This window comes from Aspergillus heteromorphus (genome assembly GCF_003184545.1).
Source record: "Aspergillus heteromorphus CBS 117.55 chromosome Unknown BO70scaffold_6, whole genome shotgun sequence".
NCBI classification, from domain to species: Eukaryota; Fungi; Ascomycota; class Eurotiomycetes; order Eurotiales; family Aspergillaceae; genus Aspergillus; species Aspergillus heteromorphus.
In genome coordinates, this window is record NW_020290411.1 from 1060562 (window position 1) to 1079803 (window position 19242).

General features: G+C 51.9%; 5 protein-coding genes across 5 annotated transcripts; 3 read left to right on the forward strand and 2 right to left on the reverse strand.

Annotated features, from left to right (window-relative positions):
- Nucleotides 1–39: 39 nt before the first annotated feature.
- Nucleotides 40–785, forward strand: BO70DRAFT_201581 (uncharacterized protein). The gene has a single exon (XM_025538596.1). It carries the CDS (start codon nt 206–208, stop codon nt 662–664), a length of 459 nt encoding a protein of 152 aa, XP_025401610.1. The 5' UTR covers nt 40–205; the 3' UTR covers nt 665–785.
- Nucleotides 786–3470: 2685 nt separating this feature from the next.
- Nucleotides 3471–4110, forward strand: BO70DRAFT_394595 (uncharacterized protein; the record flags this gene model as incomplete). Its single annotated transcript, XM_025546471.1, has 2 exons — nt 3471–3831; nt 3890–4110. 2 exons carry the CDS (start codon nt 3471–3473, stop codon nt 4108–4110), a joined length of 582 nt encoding a protein of 193 aa, XP_025401611.1.
- Nucleotides 4111–6268: 2158 nt separating this feature from the next.
- Nucleotides 6269–7206, forward strand: BO70DRAFT_351191 (uncharacterized protein; the record flags this gene model as incomplete). The annotated part of the gene is made up of 7 exons (XM_025541730.1): nt 6269–6382; nt 6464–6496; nt 6570–6572; nt 6613–6620; nt 6795–6877; nt 6946–7001; nt 7084–7206. 7 exons carry the CDS (start codon nt 6269–6271, stop codon nt 7204–7206), a joined length of 420 nt encoding a protein of 139 aa, XP_025401612.1.
- Nucleotides 7207–10658: 3452 nt separating this feature from the next.
- BO70DRAFT_394596 (homeobox domain-containing protein) lies at nt 10659–11817 on the reverse strand (the record flags this gene model as incomplete). The annotated part of the gene is made up of 3 exons (XM_025546472.1): nt 10659–10826; nt 10891–11670; nt 11752–11817. 3 exons carry the CDS (start codon nt 11815–11817, stop codon nt 10659–10661), a joined length of 1014 nt encoding a protein of 337 aa, XP_025401613.1.
- A 1618-nt stretch (nt 11818–13435) lies between these two features.
- BO70DRAFT_201725 (uncharacterized protein) lies at nt 13436–14084 on the reverse strand. Its single transcript, XM_025538597.1, has one exon. It carries the CDS (start codon nt 13873–13875, stop codon nt 13549–13551), a length of 327 nt encoding a protein of 108 aa, XP_025401614.1. The 5' UTR covers nt 13876–14084; the 3' UTR covers nt 13436–13548.
- Between the last annotated feature and the right edge of the window lie 5158 nt (nt 14085–19242).

Here is a 19242-nt window from a genome sequence, read left to right on the forward strand (position 1 = left end):
TGGAGAGACGGATAGCCCTTTTAACAGTTGGCGACCAACCCTGGAAATGAGATTATGCTCGCTTGCAGGAATTGACGAAATTGGCTTTGTTAGATTGGTTATGGGTCCGCCCAGTCCGTTCTTGACCTGGGGTAGACGCTAAGTGACGGAAGCACTGCACCCAGCCAATCTATGTCCCTGCAGGTCTTCTAGAAAGATAGAAACGATGGGTCGCGATACTGTCCAGCAACGCGAGAGGGGTCTGATTGGCATGCGCTATGGTATTCTCCGAGTCGCCGATGTAAACCGGATCGAAACTAAATCCCGCTTCTTCCAAGGAGGGGGTTGGGTTGGGAAAAGGCGCCGGTGCGAAATTAGTGAGGAGCTTCAGCCGTTGAAATCCGTTGATTTGTTCGGTGCTCTGCCTTATCATGAAGATATGGATCGGACGGAAGGCCAGGATAAGCAGGTGAGTATCTTTTGGTTGTCGAGCCTTGGGATCATACTGGCACCATTCCTTTTTTTTTTTCTGTTTTTGTTTTCTTCCTTCTTGATTTTTTTTTTGGGATATCCCCCCCCTCTCTCCTTATCCGTAGCACAGACGATCGTCAGACATAAGCTCATTCATCGTACACACGTTAATCGTATCCGGGGCGCCTGTTGTAGGGGGCGAGAAAAGCCATAGTGCCAGTCAGAAGGGAATCAAGCCGATCCTGTCGATCACAAGAAACATCTCCAACTCGCTCGGACTGCATTTCAATATAGACATTGTCTTTTTTTAAGTAGGCTCGAATCGATTCCCCCGATGAAAAATTTTTTCTCTACTCCCAGATGGCACAGGCTGCAATGCGACCTCGAATTCTTGCCCATGCGGTTACCAGCGGAAGTCGTGTTGGATTCCTGGCAAGGTTGCCCGTTAGTACTATCCTATCCATGTCTAGGGCCCAAGCCAGCAAAGCATATTCTAAGTATGCAGGTCCATCGTTTGTGGTGCCAGTCAGCCCAGGTCAGTTCCAACTCCCACGGCAGCGCAGCCCGTGGGGGATCCTCCGCTCTGATTCGAGCCATCGGCATCAGGATCCTGGCGGAGCTCCATCCTGGCCCACCCATCCCTGTCTGTCCGTAAAAGGCTCGCCGCTCGATCATACTGTTCTTCCTTCTTATCACATCATTCCTTATCATAAGTTCACAATCATGGACCAAGGAAGAGAGGGCGTCCAGCAGTGGCTGTTGGACCCATAATCGACAGGCACCCGCGTTAAAGTCACCAATAGTGGAGCCCAAACGCTGTGGAGCCCAGGGTGTCTGTAAATTAGTCCGAAGGCTTAGGTAGGGTGGATGGGTTGCTTAGGCGCTGACACCCCAGAGTATATGGCAGTCCGGCAAATCAGCCCCAAGCAACCCAGAGCCAAGCCCAGTCTATGGAGAGATTGTGGAGGGGATGGAGGCTTGGACTTGGAGAATGTCAACGCTCAGCCGTATCCCTATCTGCGTGTTCAGACTCCCGGGTTGCTGCTGGGCCCTGGGGACTGGGGACTGGTGGGACTTGCTTGACGAGTGAGGGTCGGCGAGTTAATATTACTCCGCCAGGCTGTTAAGCAATTCCTAGTGGCGACCTGAACCTCGGCTTCGCGGCCCTTAGGCCTCTTTGGGAATGGGGCGCATCGGCTCGCAGCGCCGGGTGAAAGTAAAAAGGTGCAACCTGGCCAGCCACTGCCAGCGCCATTATTATTCCTGTTCTGCTTCAGGATTCCTCTTCCACGGGCCGTCGAAAGGATGCGTGGGACGGGTGGAAAGTTTAAAAAAAAAAAAAAAGGACGGAAAAATGGCAGCCAACAGTGACGGTCTGGCGGTGGGATGGTGCCATTGCTTTTTTTTTTTTTCTCCTCCTCCTCTTTTGCGATGGTCCAGTCAGAGGGTTTCAAGGGTATAACCATCGGCTGTTAACGAGGCTAGCCAGTCCCCACCGGGCTGATAGAATGGTTGCATCGGGGGTCGGAGAGCACATGTCTCACATGCTATCACCAAGTGATGTGTCAATGTTTTAACGTTAAACCTGGGCAAAGTCGACACCAACGCCTTGCGATATGAGGCATTTACTCCGCACCTGGGCGATGGTCAAAAGAAAGACATTCCTCCAGTCGGAAAACTCCGAGTTCCCGAGTCGCGACAGCCTTGGATCCCGTGCTTATCACGACACTGGCTGGTACGGTACCTGCAGCTAAATTAAACTCGGGTTTAATCAGAGAGTAATAATGAATTGTGTGCCGTCTCGCATCGAGTCTCCGGCGACCAGAGTGGCAACACCGAGTATTGCCAGGCTTACCTCAGAAGCTAACCTTTGGCCAACCTATGGGCTGCCTCTGGCTACCTCTGGCTAAGTTCCCCGAGTCATCCTTCAAGGCTCCAAGGTTATTGACGGCAAAGGGTAAAACCGGCTTTCAGCTGGGTGTAGATGAGACGTCGTCAGCGGCGGACATTAGGTCGGCAAGCGTTCAGGGGGTCACGGACCAGAGGACGGGGAGGGGAGGGAAGCTCTGAATGGGGGTGAGGTCGTAGACAGAGGACACGCGTAGGTAGCGAGATAGCCGAGGGGAGGGGGGCAGAGAAGGTTGGATGAGGAAAAGGAAGCGACGGGCGGCGTAGAAAGGCACCTGATCTACGGAGTAGACTCGTACGCACGAAGGCACGAAGGCACGCAGGCACGCAGGCACGCAGGCACACAGGCACACAGGCACACGGTCAAAGTCACGTCGGTTGGTTTGTCTGTTTTGCCTGTTGATCGATGGGATCGGGGATCGTCTTCCGTCTTCCCCTCAAATCTCCAAATCTCATTCCCAGATCTGCTCGACCCTCTGTCCTCGCGCCCCTCCCCAGACCTCCAGAACCAGGAGGTTGTGTCCACCTTATATGTCAATGCCACCCGCCCCAACGCCTGCCCAGGAATGCTCCATAACCTGTCTGGAAATTAAGCCCTCAGCAACAGCATCTAACCACTCTTCAGCTCCACGTGCGGAAAGCGTCGGCAAGCCACGGCATTGGCACACGGAGAACGGAGAACCTGCTCAACTCCGTCCGAGTTTTGGGTTACATAGGCAGGCCAATCTGACATCTATCGACCAGATCCAGTCACATCGAGCATACAGCACCACGCCCGTGGAGCGCATCTCGCACCCTCATCTCGCTTCGAACACATTCACCACTGTCGGGTCCACGGGGACCTTGCAAAAGCGGGTACTAGTCGGCAAATGCCCATGGGCCTACATACCGACTCTCCCGACAGGCTCGCTCGTCTGCGCTGGGCAAATCACAACTGGAAGCTCAGTTTGACTTGGTAGCCAAGCTTCTGTGGCTGTCTGGTCTGCCTGCAGGGGAATCTTGATGTCTGGTGGGCCCGGGGAGGTATAACCGTGCACACACCATATGGCAGCGAACCGGGAGCAAGCCGACGGTGATGATGTGGGCTTCTAGCCAGTTCCAGAAGGTCCACAATGGCAGGATGCGCTTCAACGTTGCATTTCGCAACAACGTCGGACTACCGATCCCAGGTGGCCCGGCAGACGGGAGCGCGGGCTGCTTGCAGAATCGATCTCCGCGAGCCAGGAATCATTGGCCCAGTCCGGGTGTCTAGTCTAGATCCTAGCCGTCCTACTGTCGAGGATGAAGTGGCCTTCGCTAGATGGCCGTCCTTCGCGATTGGTCGGCCTCTGTCTGGCCTCATGTCATGGGAGACATGCAGGGCCTGTGATTCGCCTCGCGTCGAGAACGGGTTTCGTCGAGATCCCCGGTGCATCCTATCGGGTATTAGTATCCAGCTGGCTCGCGAGATTGGCACCGAACAGGGCCTTGCATGTATCTCCGGCCACTCACATTGCTGGCATGGCAGAAGACCGAACCTATCACCTGTCAGTGTTTTCCAATGCGGTGTTGAAACAAGCACTGTCGAGACAGGGTCCTTATAGTGTCCTCGGCTTGAGCGCTAGCTCTGGTTACCCACAGCTGATCGTGATCGAAATGCATGTTTGGTGGCGCTGGAGCAAGATTTGCTGTGACGGAGGTGGCAGCAGCCAATCTAGGACTGTCATGCGCGTCATGTCCCTGTCACTATTGCCGCACTTGCATGGCAACTAGGGGTCTGATGATCCTGGACGGTAGAGGTATAGTCCGATATGACTAGTGAAGGAGGTACCTTCCGCGGTATCGGCCAGGATCATGTTCCGGGCATGTCATTGGCACAGCTCGGGAGGATATAAGCTCGGAACGAAGGTGTCATGTCTGGATGTGACATGTACACGATCTTCCCGACCACAAACATGAATCATTCTTACTACAGTCACAACTGTCAGGGATGTATATGGTTTGGTATGAATCTATGTCTATACATCTGTCCAAGGTAGTAAGTGTATTACATGACTATCGCTTTCCACTTTCTACTTTCCGCACATATATATTGCGAGCTAAATACTAGTCCATTGATCAAAGACTCTTCCTTACCTCACTTACAACACCATCAATTACATCCAGACAGCATCTATTATTCCCCGACACAATCTACAAGATGCCATTTTCTCCATTTCTAGATAGACATTGCCTATTAATACACTACCCGCGAGCACCGAATTCCGCAACCCACAAAGCAAACCACTAGCCCGATATTTCCATATCATTGACAAGGTCTATGCACGTCTTTGCAGGGAGGCCCATCAAGAGCAACGCAAGAGGGACCTAGTATCTCACCACAATAATAATAATAATAATATAATATACAACTGGTATCATCCTTGTCCCTGTTATCCTACTATGCAAGAGCCCAACTCAAACCCCCAAACCAGATCATAACACAGAATATCCCGCCTTCCTATATACCCTACTCCAGCACTTACAAGCCAGACCAAGTATCAAACAAGCTTACGCATATTCAACAATTAAAAACAAGATAAAAAGATAAAAAAACAAAAAAAACCTTGCTTGACAGGGTATACCGAGCTGTAAGATGCGATAGGTAGGGTATCTGCCCAAATCTATACATCATCGTCATCAGTATCAGCAGCAGCAGCAGCAGCATCAGCATCACTACCTAGAAGAAGCCATTTAATGAGATTTTTAACAACATTCCTGCTAAATCACAACATCACCAAATACTCAACACACACACACCCCTACCCTCTTTCAGACCCCATAATAGAGATAGAGAGAGGCGGACAAAAAAAAGGAACCACACCTATCTCTCCATTCTACATATGCACATATAGTATCGTATAGCAGAAGCAAAGCAAAGCAAAGCAAAGCAACCCAACCCAACCCAACCGCAAACCAAACCAAGATCAAAACTCGAATCAAGTTTACCTACAACATCAGCCAGACAATATAGTAAAAACATTGTGTGCCCAAGACCCAGTGCTAAAGCCAGACCCAGTGCTAAAACCAGAACCGGAACCAAAATTGAAAAGCTACATCCAGAGAACCAATCCCTCTGATATATGATATATGGTATGTGATATGTGATATATGATATATACATCTATCTATCCAACCATCCATCCATCCAACCATCCATCCATCCATCCCAGCCAACCAAGCAAATAAACTACTAGCCTACCTACCTACCTGCCTGCCTGCCTGCGCACACTAGCAACCACCACAAACACCCCCCAACTGTTAACCCCAGCCCCCAGCCCCCAGCCCCCACTCACGCAAGCAAGCAAGAAACTAATCTCCGCAGCACAAGTCAATAAGCAAGCAGGCAAGCAAGCAAGTAAAGAAGTAAAGAAGTAAAGAAGTAAAGAAGTAAAGAAGTAAAGAAGTAAAGAAGTAAAGAAGTAAAGAAGTAAAGAAGTAAAGAAGTAAAGAAGTAAAGAAGTAAAGAAGTAAAGAAGTAAATATACACTGCACTACACAGCAACGGCAACGGAACGGCAACGGCGGCGACAGCGCTTACAAAAACAACACTATAAGCATACTACGCATAATCCAAACCAAGCCAAGCCAAGCCCAGCCAAGCCAAATCCAAAGGCATAGACAGACAGACAGACAGACAGACAGACAGACAGACAGACATGTAGGTAGGTAGGTAGGCAGGCAGGCAGGCAGACAGACAGGCAGGCAAGTAGGTAAGTAGGTAGATGTATTCCGCGATTCCCGAAGCGATTGAAGCGAATCGGGTTCAAGGAAGGACAGAACTGAGCCAGAGAATATAGACGACCAAGGCACTGACTTCTGACTACTGACTACTGTACATGGACGAACGAATGCAGGCGCACAGATCGCTGGACTGGACGGATGATGAACCATGATCATGACCATAACCATAACCAGAACCAGGACCAGGACCAGGACCATGGTTTGGATGCATTCCAGGGTCGCGGAGGAGGAGGAGGAGGAAGAGATAAGACGGGGTGGTAAGGTGGGTATACAATACCTACTAGGTAGGTCGGGTAGGTAGATAGAGAGTAGGGTTAGGGTGAGACAGGACGGAACACAACAGGAGGAACTGGAGGAAGAGAAGGGAGGAAGGAAGGTAAGGCGCAAACACAACACCACACCACACCACACCACACAACACAACACAATAGATCTGTTGTCATACGTAGTATGTATGTATGTATGTATGTATGTATGTATGTATGTATGTAGGTAGGTAGGTAGGTAGGTAGGTAGGTAGGTAGGTAGGTAGGTATGTAGGTATGTAGTTCGCACATCCACACACATACATACATAGAGATACATACACATACAAATATACCTACCTACCTACCTACCTACATACATATCCATCACCGAATATACATAAACATACATATGTAAATCCAACACAGACAGCCAGAGACAGACACCGGCTGGACACACGACAGCCACCCGGAACCCGTCCCCGACCAACCGGATATCAAACAAATGGAGAGTAGGTTAGATTTCAAATCCCGAGTCCCCTTCCCGCGTAGATTTTTTTTTCTTTTAACTTTTGGGTAGAAATAAGCCCGGCGGCGACCGCGACTGACGGACTGACATACAGTAGTGCTCCGTACGTAAGTACTTAGTGAGGATTTCCCTGGAAAGAGGGGAAGGTGGGGGGAGGGAGGGAGGGAAACACTTGCATTGGCGTGCCAGCTGGAGGTGGAGGAAGAGGAGGAGGAGGAGGAAGAAGAAGAAGAAGAAAAGAGGACAGGGGTAGGGCTAGGGGATTGGTTGTTATTCATCGGCAATTACTTCCGCTCGCCGTCGTTTTCCTGAAACCGAAATTGGATGGGCCTGCCTGCCTGCCTGCCTGCCTGCCTGTCAATGCAACCCCGGTGCCTAAATGCTAATGCTTAGCTGTACTCCGGAGCTGGGAAGTCATTCGTCAGTCACTAGATGATACTATGGAGAGAGAAGAGGGGGAAGGGAACTGAGCGCGTGCATGGCTTGTCTTGTCTCTCTCCCTCTCTCTAACCTCTGACTGGATCGGGCAGGGGTCCGGGGTGTGTAAGGTGCAAGGTAAATAAGATGGATGGAGGGAGGGATGGAGGGAGGGAGCTATGACCTCGGGTTGATTGGGAACGAAATCAAGGACGGGCTTGCATTAGCTCCCCCCTCCCTGCCCTCGGGCTGTCCAGTCAGTGGCCACTGATATTTCGTACATGATCCCATGTACCCGGGTAGTCCAGATGACGGCCTCCGGAAATGCCCCCTTGGGCGATGACGGACAGGGTGTGGCGATGCGATGGATGGAGAGACAGACCCCGGAAGCAGTATAAGATCGCGCGGACTGTTCCTTGCCAACTGGAACTCGACCACCTTACAGGCAGGATGTAGTATCCGCCAGGGATGGGGTGGGGTGACTGGGGAGGCTGGAAAGGCAGACGGCGCCCTGGGGCGGCGATACTCGGTGAATTTAATCGATCAGTGGGAGTGAGTGAGTGAGTGAGTGAGTAGGTAAGTAGGTAGGGCAGAATGCAGAATGCAGAATGCACTAATTATTGACCTGGACTTGTCGATCCTCGTCTCACCCCAGGGAAGGGAGATCTGCCGCACCACAGTGGGGTGCAGATGAGATGGTTTCCAGGTTTTGGACTGGGCTGAATGGGGAATTCCATCGTGACGGGGGAGGAGGAGGAGGGGGGGAGGTGGCAGATGTGCAGATGGGGCGGTCGCATGGGACTGCCCGGAGGACTTTAGGCGATGATGATGATGATGAGGAGGAGGAGGAGGATTCTGACTAGGACAGGTGTCATGCAATACCACATCGTATTTCCTTCAAGATGGGCGCGCCTGCATTGTTCGACCGTTGAGCTGTCTTGTCTGCACAAGCCCTGAGTCCGTCGACGGGCGTTCCTGTCAGAGGATCTGTGTCTGTGTCTGTGTGTTTTAATTATTTTTATTCTTTTGTGTCTCCCTCCATCCCATGCAGTTCACATTCCCCCCCTCGCATCGAAGGTGACATCCGGAGAAGCCCAGATTCACCGCCATGTGATAGATCGGATAGATCCCGGTTCCCAAACCGCTGCAACTGCTGCAACTGCTGTTTCCGCCCCTCGCCTCGTCCCCCCCCCGTGCTTCGTGCAGCTGGGGTCGAGCCTGATTGTTTTCCTGGCCTGCATGACTCCCGCACTGGGCGACCGTTAGAAAAGAGGGGCGGGGAGAAAATAAAATAATATCTTCTTCATGCTTCATGCAGATGCTGTGGCCCCTGACTGAGTGAGTGACTGCCCCCCCCCCCCTCCCCTTTCGGTACAACTCGGCACAAATGGGCGACATTTACGCCCGCACAGACATCCATCCAGGCTGACCTCCTCGGGTGACTGATTTGATGGACAGCCTTACCGGAGGGGGAAGAAAGACTTGGCCGAATGGCAAAAAGGGCTCTTGCATCCCACTACTGGAACTCAGTCAGTCAGTCCGATCGATCTACCTAGGTAGTAGTCTGATGTATGTGGTAGATTGTAAGTAAGTAAGTAAGTAAGTAGTGTAAGTAGTCTGACTCCCACGAGGCAAGTAGATAATCGATATAATCGATATAATAATACATCGACACCGGTCGATCTACTCGACCCGACTGGTCGGATCCCGAAAATGTCAAAGAAGTAAAAGTAAAGTACCTAAAATACCTGTACTAGGTAAAAAGTCTTCCCCCATGACATAGTTAACGTGTGACATCCATTTGTTTTGTTTTGTTTTGTTTTGTTTTCTTTTCTTTTCTTCCCCCCCCCCCCTTTCCGAACCATTTATTCATCGCAAGGTAAACACAATAATCAGTAGCCTCCCGAATTAAAGTAAGTAAGTACCTAGCAAATAACCTCCTAGGCAAGTACCCAAGTCACCAGTAATCCAGGGTGGGCCGATCCTTTCCCTCCATTTGGCAGTTCATCGTATCTCGCACCGCATCGCACCGCATCGACCCATGGATCCTTCGGGTCAGAAAAATGCGAGGTCCGTTCCATGGCGGGAGTTGGGGGGGGGGGGCGACCGCTTGGTTGATTATTCGATTCCTCCTAGCGAGTACTGTCCTCTCTCGCCTCGAGGTTGATCATCATGGAAGAGTGAAGTAATGGGTTTATCTCGCAATCGGCTGGAGTGGGACTGAAGTGTCAGATATTCTTTAAAAAAAAAAAAAAGAAAAGAAAAGAACGGGAAAGAAAGTGAAGGAAGGGGAAGCAAAAGCAGAACCAGAAGCGGCGTCAACCAGCCACAGCGCGGGTTTGGTTCTGCGAATGCCAGAATATGCACGGTACCCGCCGGATGGGAGATTCCGGAACCTCATGTGGCCCAACCATGGTCCCGTTGATTAAGTATCACAGGGATCGGGGGGGGAAACTGAAGTCCGGATGGAGGAGATAAAATTTGGAAAGGGGAGGAGGCGAAAACCAAAAGGGAATTATCGGATTCATGATCCAACACGGGGATCGGTATATTAAACCAACGGTCTCAATTTTTGTCTGTCTGTCTAAGTAAACAAAAGGCAAGGTGGCCTCCCCGATGCAGTAGTAAGGTAAGTAGTGAGTAGTAAAGCGTAAAAGGAAAAGAAATGCAATCATCGGAAAGACAGTCTAACTTGACATGGTCACATCATCCATACTTGTACTGTACAAAGTCATGTATATGCTTGATATCCTCATCCCTGATCGGAACCAATTCCTACCCAACCAACCCCGTTGAAAGTGCAAGTCGCATCAAGAGTAATAAAAAAGAAAAAGAAAAAGACAAATGAGCGAACAGAACTGATCTAATAACATAAGAAAAAAAAAAGTGTAGCATAGCCGGATGTAATGTAATGTCAAAAAGGAAGAACATAAAAAAAAAGAAAACCGTCCATAAACACCTTGGATGCAATAGCGCAATTGGCAGTCGTAATCATGGAGGCAGGGTCGCGCTGTCGGACTGGACATTCCTGAAAGATGCAAAATAAAGAAAATGCCACCCCCCCCGCGCCCACCGAACCCAAGCCAATACCCCCTTCCATGTCGAAGCCATGCAAATGATTAATGTCGATTAGAAAACGGTAAAAGGGTATCAAGAGTGGTGGTCAATTTCACTCGGCTCGGCTCGTAAAATTCCTTGATGATCCATAAAGGAGAGAAAAAAGATTATAAAATGGGTGTGAAGTCTCGTTTCTATTCGGTTCTCCGTATCCCAGGGCCCCATAATTCATGATTGGCGGTTGTTGTAGTTTCGCGGTACCGGCGTCGCGTCGGATCTGGCTTCAGTCACTATGACTTGGAAACCTGGTTAGGAGACGGCATGGATTCGGGAGATGTCTGTTCCATATCACTGAAGGGCGACTGCCGTTGGGAGTCGATCTCGCTGCCGCCGTTTCGCATCTGGTTTCGCAGAGCGGGGAGTTGACGTCTTCTTGCGTTGATGAACCAATTGCTGATCTGTTTTCCCGGAGGATTTGGTTAGCCGATGCAGGATTCCGCGGATGGACAGGGGTACACTAACCTGGCTGATCGTGAGCCCGGTGCGAGTCATGAACATCTGCTTGTCCTCCTCGCTGGGATACGGGTGGTCGAGATGCTCATGAAACCAGGCACGCAGGATGTCGGTCACCGGCTTGGGCAGGTTGCCGCGTCTGCGCTTGTTCTTGGGGTCGATTGAGTCGCCGAGAATGCCGAAGTTGGATTGCTGGGCGTGCGAGAGAGACTGCGGCGAGGCTTGTTCGGAATCGCTTTGATAGGCCATCGCGGGATAAGGATACGCCGTCTGATTGGGCATCACCGAGGGCGCACTTCCCATGTACGCATCCATGCTCCTCCGATCACCGATTGCGCCTCCCATGTTGGCCGCGGGAAACCCGTGCGAAGAACCGATGGGTCCAGCCCTGAACTCCTGCGCCGCAAACTCTGGTCGCGCGAGGCCCCTCGAATCCGGGAACGGAGCCGCCGCAGTATTAATTCCTCGGTCAGGGAAAGATTGAAGGTCGCGGATTGATGGCAAGATCGGACTGGGCCCGCGGGACGCAAACCGGGGCGTTGACGGTTCCGACGGGTTGCCTGGCATCAGGCTGGGGACGGGTCCGTGGTCTCTGGAGAGCGGTTCGGGGGTCCGGATACCGTAGTCCAATGGCATTTTGGAAGGCGATCCGTAGGGGAAACGGTCCGACAATGGGCGGGGGTTGGACGTCAGTTCGTGGACGGCTGACGCCGGACGCTCGCGGGCATGTTGGCGTGAGGTGAAGTATGAAGTCGACTCGATTTCGTCATGGAGGTGAGCTGGGAGCAACTGTAGGGAATGGAATCAGTTTCCGAATTCTCGCCGCAAAACTCCTAATCAGTCTGCAGAGGGGGGGGGGTCCTTGCTCACCTCTCGAAAGGACGGCAGAGCCTGTGTGTGTTCGGCTGGAATCCCACTTGCGTATGAAATGGCCATTTTTCCAGATCCCTCACCCAGTTCGCGGTACTGGGACATAGACAACAAGGAGAAAGATCGGTGGTTGCGAGGAAGGTGGCTACCCGTTACTGCAAAACCAGGGCAGAGCGAGGGATGGGGATGATTGCACAGTAGCACAGCCGGCCTGCGGCTTTCTCACGAAATAGAGAGGATGGAGGGAATGAAATCCCGCACGTCAAGATCAGGTCCCGGTTGATGGGAAGGAAGGAGGGAAAATTGAGGAGGGGAGGGGGGAGGATGGTGGGATAATTAAACGGCGGGGAGGAGGGATGGAAGTGGATATCAAGGGTTGGTGGTGGACAAGGCACCGAGGGACGGCGGAGAAAGATTGCGGGTTGTTGGTGGTGAAGGAAGAGGTGGCGGCGGTGTTGGTGGTGGTGGTGGTGGTGAATGGGCGAGCGGAGGGCGGAGGAGGACACTCAGCATGTAGATACTGAGTCCGAGTCGTAGTGGTGGTGGTGGTGAGGAACAGCAGACATGGGCGACGTCTAACAGTAATATACTTACCAGGGCCTGAGTTTAAAAGTACCTTGACATTGCCGCACACGATGACGATGGAGACAGCTGAACCAAGGTTATGCAAGGTAAGGAGTGAGGCAGCTCAACAATTGGATCTGGGCTGGGTGGACCAGATCTCTCTTTCAAGGTTGTCGGGGTTCAGTCCTTTTTTTTGCTATTTTATTATTTTATTTCATTATTTTATTTTTATTATCCGCTTTTTAGTTTTATTTTTTATTTTATTTTATTTTTATTCTTTCGGGACTCCCGCCATTTCTCTGTTCCTCTTCCTCTCCCTCTGACTGACTTTTCTTTTAATTCTTGTCATTTTTGTTTTCTCGCGTGGATTTTGGTTTAGATTTAATAATAACAATAATATTATTATTATTCTACTTTCTCGTTCCTTAATTTTTTTTTTTTTTAAATTCCCCTTCCTACACCCCTCCTCCACTCACTGACCCTTCCTTTCCCTTTCCTGGGAGGAGACAATAGCCATAATGAATCATGCACGTCCACCTCCGAGATCCTGCAAGACAGCCTGGACATTTCGATGGGGAAGGACAATAAGAAACACAATCATATTATGAGCCAGCTGAGCAATAACAAGCCATCATTAATTGATGTTAAATCGTAATACCCGTCCGTCATAAGTCAGCATCCTTCCCCCCCCCCCTCCCTCCATCCTCCCCTGTCAACGCATCAGACGACATCAAATCGCTGGCCTCGAACCCGAACGAACCCCAACCCCAGACAGAACCGACAGACACAACAGACAGAACCGAGGCACACGCACGCACACACGCCCGCCCGCCCCCGTCAGCTGTTCCATACAGGCCAAGCCATCTATGGAAAAGGGCAAGAACAGGGGGGGGAGAGAGAGACATGGGGGGGAAGGACCCAAGAAAAACCGACGATCGTGGGAGGGAGTGGATACAGTAGCCACAAACTACAGACGACCGTCACTTGCTCCGTCGGTAGTTACTAACCAGCAGAAAGTAGAAATGCATGCGGAGAGGGGGATGGATGCGAAGGAGGAGGAGTTTAGTTAGTTAGTAGCACTGTACCCAGGTAGGAGGAGGTGGAGGAGACTAGGAGGAGGAGGGGGGGGGGCTTTGATTCCCTGGGTGGCCGTGAAGTGGATGGGGTAGAAAATAAAAAATAAATAAAACAAAATCAAAAAAAAGAAAGAGCAAAGGAAAAAACATGATTCGCTTACCCACCGGTTTGTAATTTGCTCTTGTCAGTGCCTGTTCCCTTTCTTCCTACTCCGTACATCGTACTACATCCATCGCTCGCTCTTAAGGTTGTCCTGACAGATGGGATGGAGCCAAGGGATCTGTAGCGATTACCCAACTCGGGCGCAGGGAGAAGACAGTAAGGAAGGGAAGATAGAGAGAGGGAAAAAAAGTAAAAAAAGGTTTGATTATCTTCTCTGGTGGCGCTTCCGGAGGAACACTTCACTGAGCACCCTAGGCAAGAAAGAGGCAAGTCCTGGTGTCTCTCTCTCTCTCTCTCTCTTGCCTGCCGCCATCCAGTCATTCCATCAGGAACTCCTGTCGAGGTGTTCTCCGTCTGTATGGCGGGAATGGGTTGGTTAGTAGACGGAGACAGTATGCACGACTACGTACTTAAGGGTCTGCCTGTCGAGATCGAGGAAAGTACCGTACCGATCTATCCATCGGTCCCGGTCCCCTCATACCTACCTAACTTCCAGAGGAACCAGATCGGTATGTAAGTCGGCATGGCATGGCATGTACATCGAAAGATGGATGGCGATGGGAACGCCCCGTCGCGGCGCTAAATTCCGAAATGCCGTCGTGAGGAGTAAAAAAGGCGACCAACTTGTACATAGTTAACACTGCTACTACGACACTACCAACCTACTACCACTACTGTATTCAGTACTCCGTACTACTACGGCGACGACTGCTCATCGTGCACCATCGGAGGGGCAATAATAACCCCAGTCTGTGCATTCCCATCTCCATTCCTCTCGAACTCTTTTTTTGTCTGACCTTCTTTTTTCTTTCTTTATTTCATTTATTTTTATTTCTGGCCCTTTTTTTTTTTTTTTTTTTTTTTTGCTTTTTGGGTGGTTCATCCCAATCCCCCTACCTCTGTACCTACCGAGGCAGGCAATGAATGACCGGCGATGCTTCAGGGCCGTTTCAAGAAACTTGGGGGATCTGTTGATGTCGGGGAGAGGAGAGGAGGGGGGGGCGTTGGCGTTGGCGTTGGGGGCCGATATTGAACGGCGTCCTGATTCTGGAAAGGGGCAAGAGGGGAGAGAGGGAGATCGTTGACAGTCGACTATCTACTCTTAGCCCGGAGTCCACTTGACTCGAGGCTAGCAAGTAGTAGCGGCCAGCGCCCCCCAGGGCCAAACGAAGCTGAAACTGGGATCCCCTCCCCTCCCTCCCCCCCATACAAGTTCGTAACTAGTAAACTTCCAGAAACGAGCTAATCGGTTTAGTCGGTTTGTCACCCTCGCTTTCCCTTCCTTTCTTTTTTTAGGGATTCCCGTGAAACACGGGCTCGCGTCTGGGACCGGGCTAGTTCTGGTCGGTCGTGCTTCCCCCGTACCTACTATCTAAAGTATCTAGTAGTCGCTGTAAGTATGTTCTCTCGGAACCCCTGATCCTACTATCCTACTAAGAATAACCCACAATGTTTTCTTCCTTCCTTGCGGTCGGTGAATGAATGAATGGGCGGCAGCATTTTTCAGCCACAGAGGGAAGTTTTGTCGGTCCGGTGGCAACAGAAGAATACCGGGCCCTGGATTTACCGTCTCAGTTAATTACTGCTGTCTCTGCTTAATTAACTGCCGTATCGGGTGGGGGTGGTGGTGGTGGTGGGAGGTGGTAGTAGTACTTTGTAGTGGGCGTGTAGTACAAGGCCGACCGAGTCCACCGTGCTGGAAGCCTCGAAGGGCTGGGAAGCCTGGGAGACAGTGAGATGGCCGAGCGACTACGGAAAAAGCTTCCTGCGGGTATATCGTCAGGCCGGCAGGAAGGGAGGACTAGGCAGTACGGAGTAGCTAGGCAGGTATAGCAGCCCTGCTATTATCCACTAACCGGCAACCCCAGTCCTACGTCGCACAGGGTAGGATGGATGTCGGTGGGTGGTGGTAACTAGTACTAGGTATCTAGGTGTACACTACACCCTAGATACCCTACGCGGTCGAGAGGCGGCGGGCAACATCCCCGGCTAGCACCCTTACGAACCGACCAACGACAAGGCACCAACGCAGCCCGCACTGCACGGGAGGGAGCTAAGGAGGAGCAAGGAAGCAAATCCTCTCGCCCAGGAACGGTCCGGAGCAGGCATAGCTGCAAGTCTAGCCCAAAGAGATCTTAGCCGGGATGCAGGAGAGGGGCGGGGCATTCGAAATTGGTGACGGATTCATTTTTCAGCTGCACCGGTTTCCAGGGCCAATGGGTGTCAGCCAGACAAGGGTAAATGCACGAAAATAATGATGGGAAGGGGGGGAAAAGAAATGAAAAAAAAAGAGGGGAGCCAAAAAAGCAAAAATATATGAGGAGATCGCCGGGTTGGATCCACCGCGCTGGTGGTGTCAGAAAAGGCGCGGAGGGCCACCACTGGCCGACCAAGGAGAGGCCTCCAAGTGCATCACAAGTCAGAGAGGTTAGTAGCTTATCCGGATCAGTACGCCCTTGTGCAGCGTGGGACAGAAAGATAAAAAAGAGTACGGAGTAAGTACCTGGCCAGTCAGTGGTACTTACTTACGACGACCGGGTAGAGAAAAAAAGAGAAACCGGCTTGCCTGCCTTGCAGCGCGATGGAAACCGCGACGGCTATGGCGCTTTTCCCGCTGCAAGGCAATTTCATCCAGTTGCAAGGGTTGATCGTCGAGATCGATCAGACCAACATCCGTGACAGACGTCCGCGCCTCTTCGAGTTCACACCCTCGCACAGCGGGGAAGGGAGGAGGGGGATCTTGGTGACAGTCGACCAAACTAACTCCAGTGCCCGTCCTACATTGCGAAGACTGATACAGAGTACTCCGTAGATACTCTGAAGCCGGTAAGTACCTAGATAGCTAGATACACAGTATGTATCTGCTTGGGGTGACAAGAATTTCCAGGTTCCGGGACAGGGAAAGGGCGGATCGTCGAGGAGTTCTTCTCCATGGGCCCGACCCCACTTGCTTCTCAGATGAGGTGCAATCGGTGGTGTGCCAGGATCCATCTTTGGGTGTACTGTACGTCAGACAGTGCGCAGCCCAATCAAGGTACCGGCGACATGGCCACCTTGCTCGAAAGAGGGCGGAGAATAGAGCCACCAGCCTTGATTCTGGACGCCACCGCGTCGACCGACCAGTCCAGTCGTTCTCAAAGGGTAGATACTACATACTAATACTGGTTGGTAAGTGTGTACAGAGTAAAGTAGTTACCGTCGGAGTACAGTGTACGGAGGGACTTGTGTCCTGTGTAGCGGAGAGGGAGAGCCGCATGCTCGTTACAGTGCCATACGGCGTCCCCATTGGCCCCCTCGCCCCTTCGTGGCGGCGTGATCACAGCAGGTAACATGACTAAAGTCGGCCAAGGTCAGCCAATGCTGTCCCCGGTCGGAGTCCAGACACCTCCTGGCCAAGGGTGATTGGTGGTGTCCACCCATATATTATGCAAGATCCATTGCCCGTGCATATGACATCTCAGGTCGTCGGCTAGGAGGAGGGTGGTGGGTATTGGGAAGAAATTGACGTGCCGCGGCCAGCGGCGAAAGGCTTCTGCAGATTATCTTACCCCGTAACAATAAAGATTCATTTGCAAGGGCCACTATTGTTGGCCATCAGCCCGCAGGGTCGTGGTCAGCCCCTCCCATCCAATGACTCGGTTTAATTATGATGATCGGATGGCCAACAGCAGGCGACTGGCGGGGGAGACTGGAGAGAAAAAAAAAGCAAAAAAAAAAAAAAAAAAAAAAGTGCCCAGGTGCCCCTCGGCCGGCAAATGATGTGCAGTGACAGTTGACTTGCAATGGAGGGAATTAATTGGTCGCAAGTTGGCCTGAAACCTGCCCCTTTTCGGCGACGAGGCAGCCCACGAGGAGCACGCGGTTCCAAAGTTCGGGCGAGTCATCCTGGGATCCTGGGATCAGAGGCTGATCCCACCTGGGTCCCGAGGAAAGTTTAGGGCCCAGTTTCAGGGATGACAACCACATGCGGACGGTGAGGACTGACAGGGACAGGTCTGCATCCATGGTTGACGGGGCAATAGTGCTGGCAACGGAGAAGCCACCACCTGATCCTGATCGTTTAGCAGTTAGGAAGTGCGAGGGCTACACCCAAGTTCGTAGCGCCAGAAAGAGAGATCCTCATACTGTGGTCAGTGGTGGGTCTGTCAGGAGGATCCTGCCACGCCCACGGATACTAGACTGAGCTACTACTGTGCTACGACGGAGTAGATACCTGGCTGAGATGGCAGTGAGCTGAAAAATGGAGTGTGCAGTGACAAGGTGGACGGGGCGCAATCCCCCTTCTGCTTAGTGCCGGTGATTGACTCGGTGTGCCCACCGCCCAGTCACGAGCCCATAATTTATGCGGGACGCGCCTTTGCCAATTGCCAGTGGGCACCAGGTTCCTCCCTCTATGACGTACTCCACCGGTGGGACGATCGGAAAAAGTGCCCAGCGAAGCGACCCGGCTCATTGGTTCTTGCCCCTGGAACGGGAGAATCCCCGTCACGTCCAATGACAAATGACAGAGTCACGGGCCAGCCAGGCGGCGGGAGTGTCTGACTTTGCGGCCACCAGGACTCCGCAGGTATCAGCTTCTATACTACTAGGTACCATTAGTTATGGTGACAGGGTACTGTGTAGTCATCATGATGGGCGACGGTTCCGTGGGAACACCGTGCCTAGTCCGCCAGATCCAGCATGCCGTGCGAGTCCCGAGTCGATCCGCTTTCCTGTCTCGTCCTGTCGCCCGAGAAAGTATATCTGCGAGAGTGCTAAACGTTAGCGTCTCGATTCCCCGGCAGCAAAGGTTTGGCCGGCCCCAAGGTTCGCGCCATCAACGGGCTTCAGACGACACCGGGGTACGCTAAACTCGTGGTTGATAGATGCTAGGATGCGAGTATGCCATGCGCCTCTTCCCAAGACCCAACGGTCTGCTTGCTCGAACGAGCCATGGCTATTAGTGCTGCAGCCTTGGGAGACGTTATGGTTTCTGGTGTCAGAGAGGGCCATGGTCCAATCAATCCGGAGCGCGCAGTCGTAACCTGATGCTGATGGAATGGTTAGCACAAGGCTAAGGTAACTTTAATAGCGAAGGGGGGGGGGGGGGGGGGGGGGAGATCGGAGGTTCGGCATGTGGCCGATGACCAACCATGAGCCCTATCCCGGAGCCATCGAATCCTGACAAGCAGAGTTTCGACGGTGACAGTAATCTCCGGGTGGTATCTCAAAAGAGCATTGTCCTTTTGCTGTAGATGGCAGTCTGCCCCGCGCCAATTGACAGGAGAGTTCGGTACGAACCAGGCGACGGTCGAAGTTTGCGGTGGTAGACCCATAATTGACCACCAACGCTATCCGGTAACCAGACCGAACAAGCCCGTCAGTCGCCCTCCGCGTGCAAACTAAAACGAGCGATCCTCGTGGCTTGCCAGATCAGAGTTGCGATCCGTCGTGGATGATTTGTCAATGGGTTCAGCCTCCATCGGATTTCCCTTCCCACCGGGGCTTCCAGCTGGGGGCTGCAGAGCTCCTACCCGAATAGGAAGGGTTTTGTTTTCTGCCTTGTTGCTCGTCTGTAGAGACAGAATAATACTAATATCAAATCACTGGTGACCAGGGAGGGTGGGGATGTTCAGAGAATCTTATCCCGGTCTGTCGGTCTGCCTGTTTGTCTGCCTGGCTGTCAGTCAGACGGATTCACGGAGTACA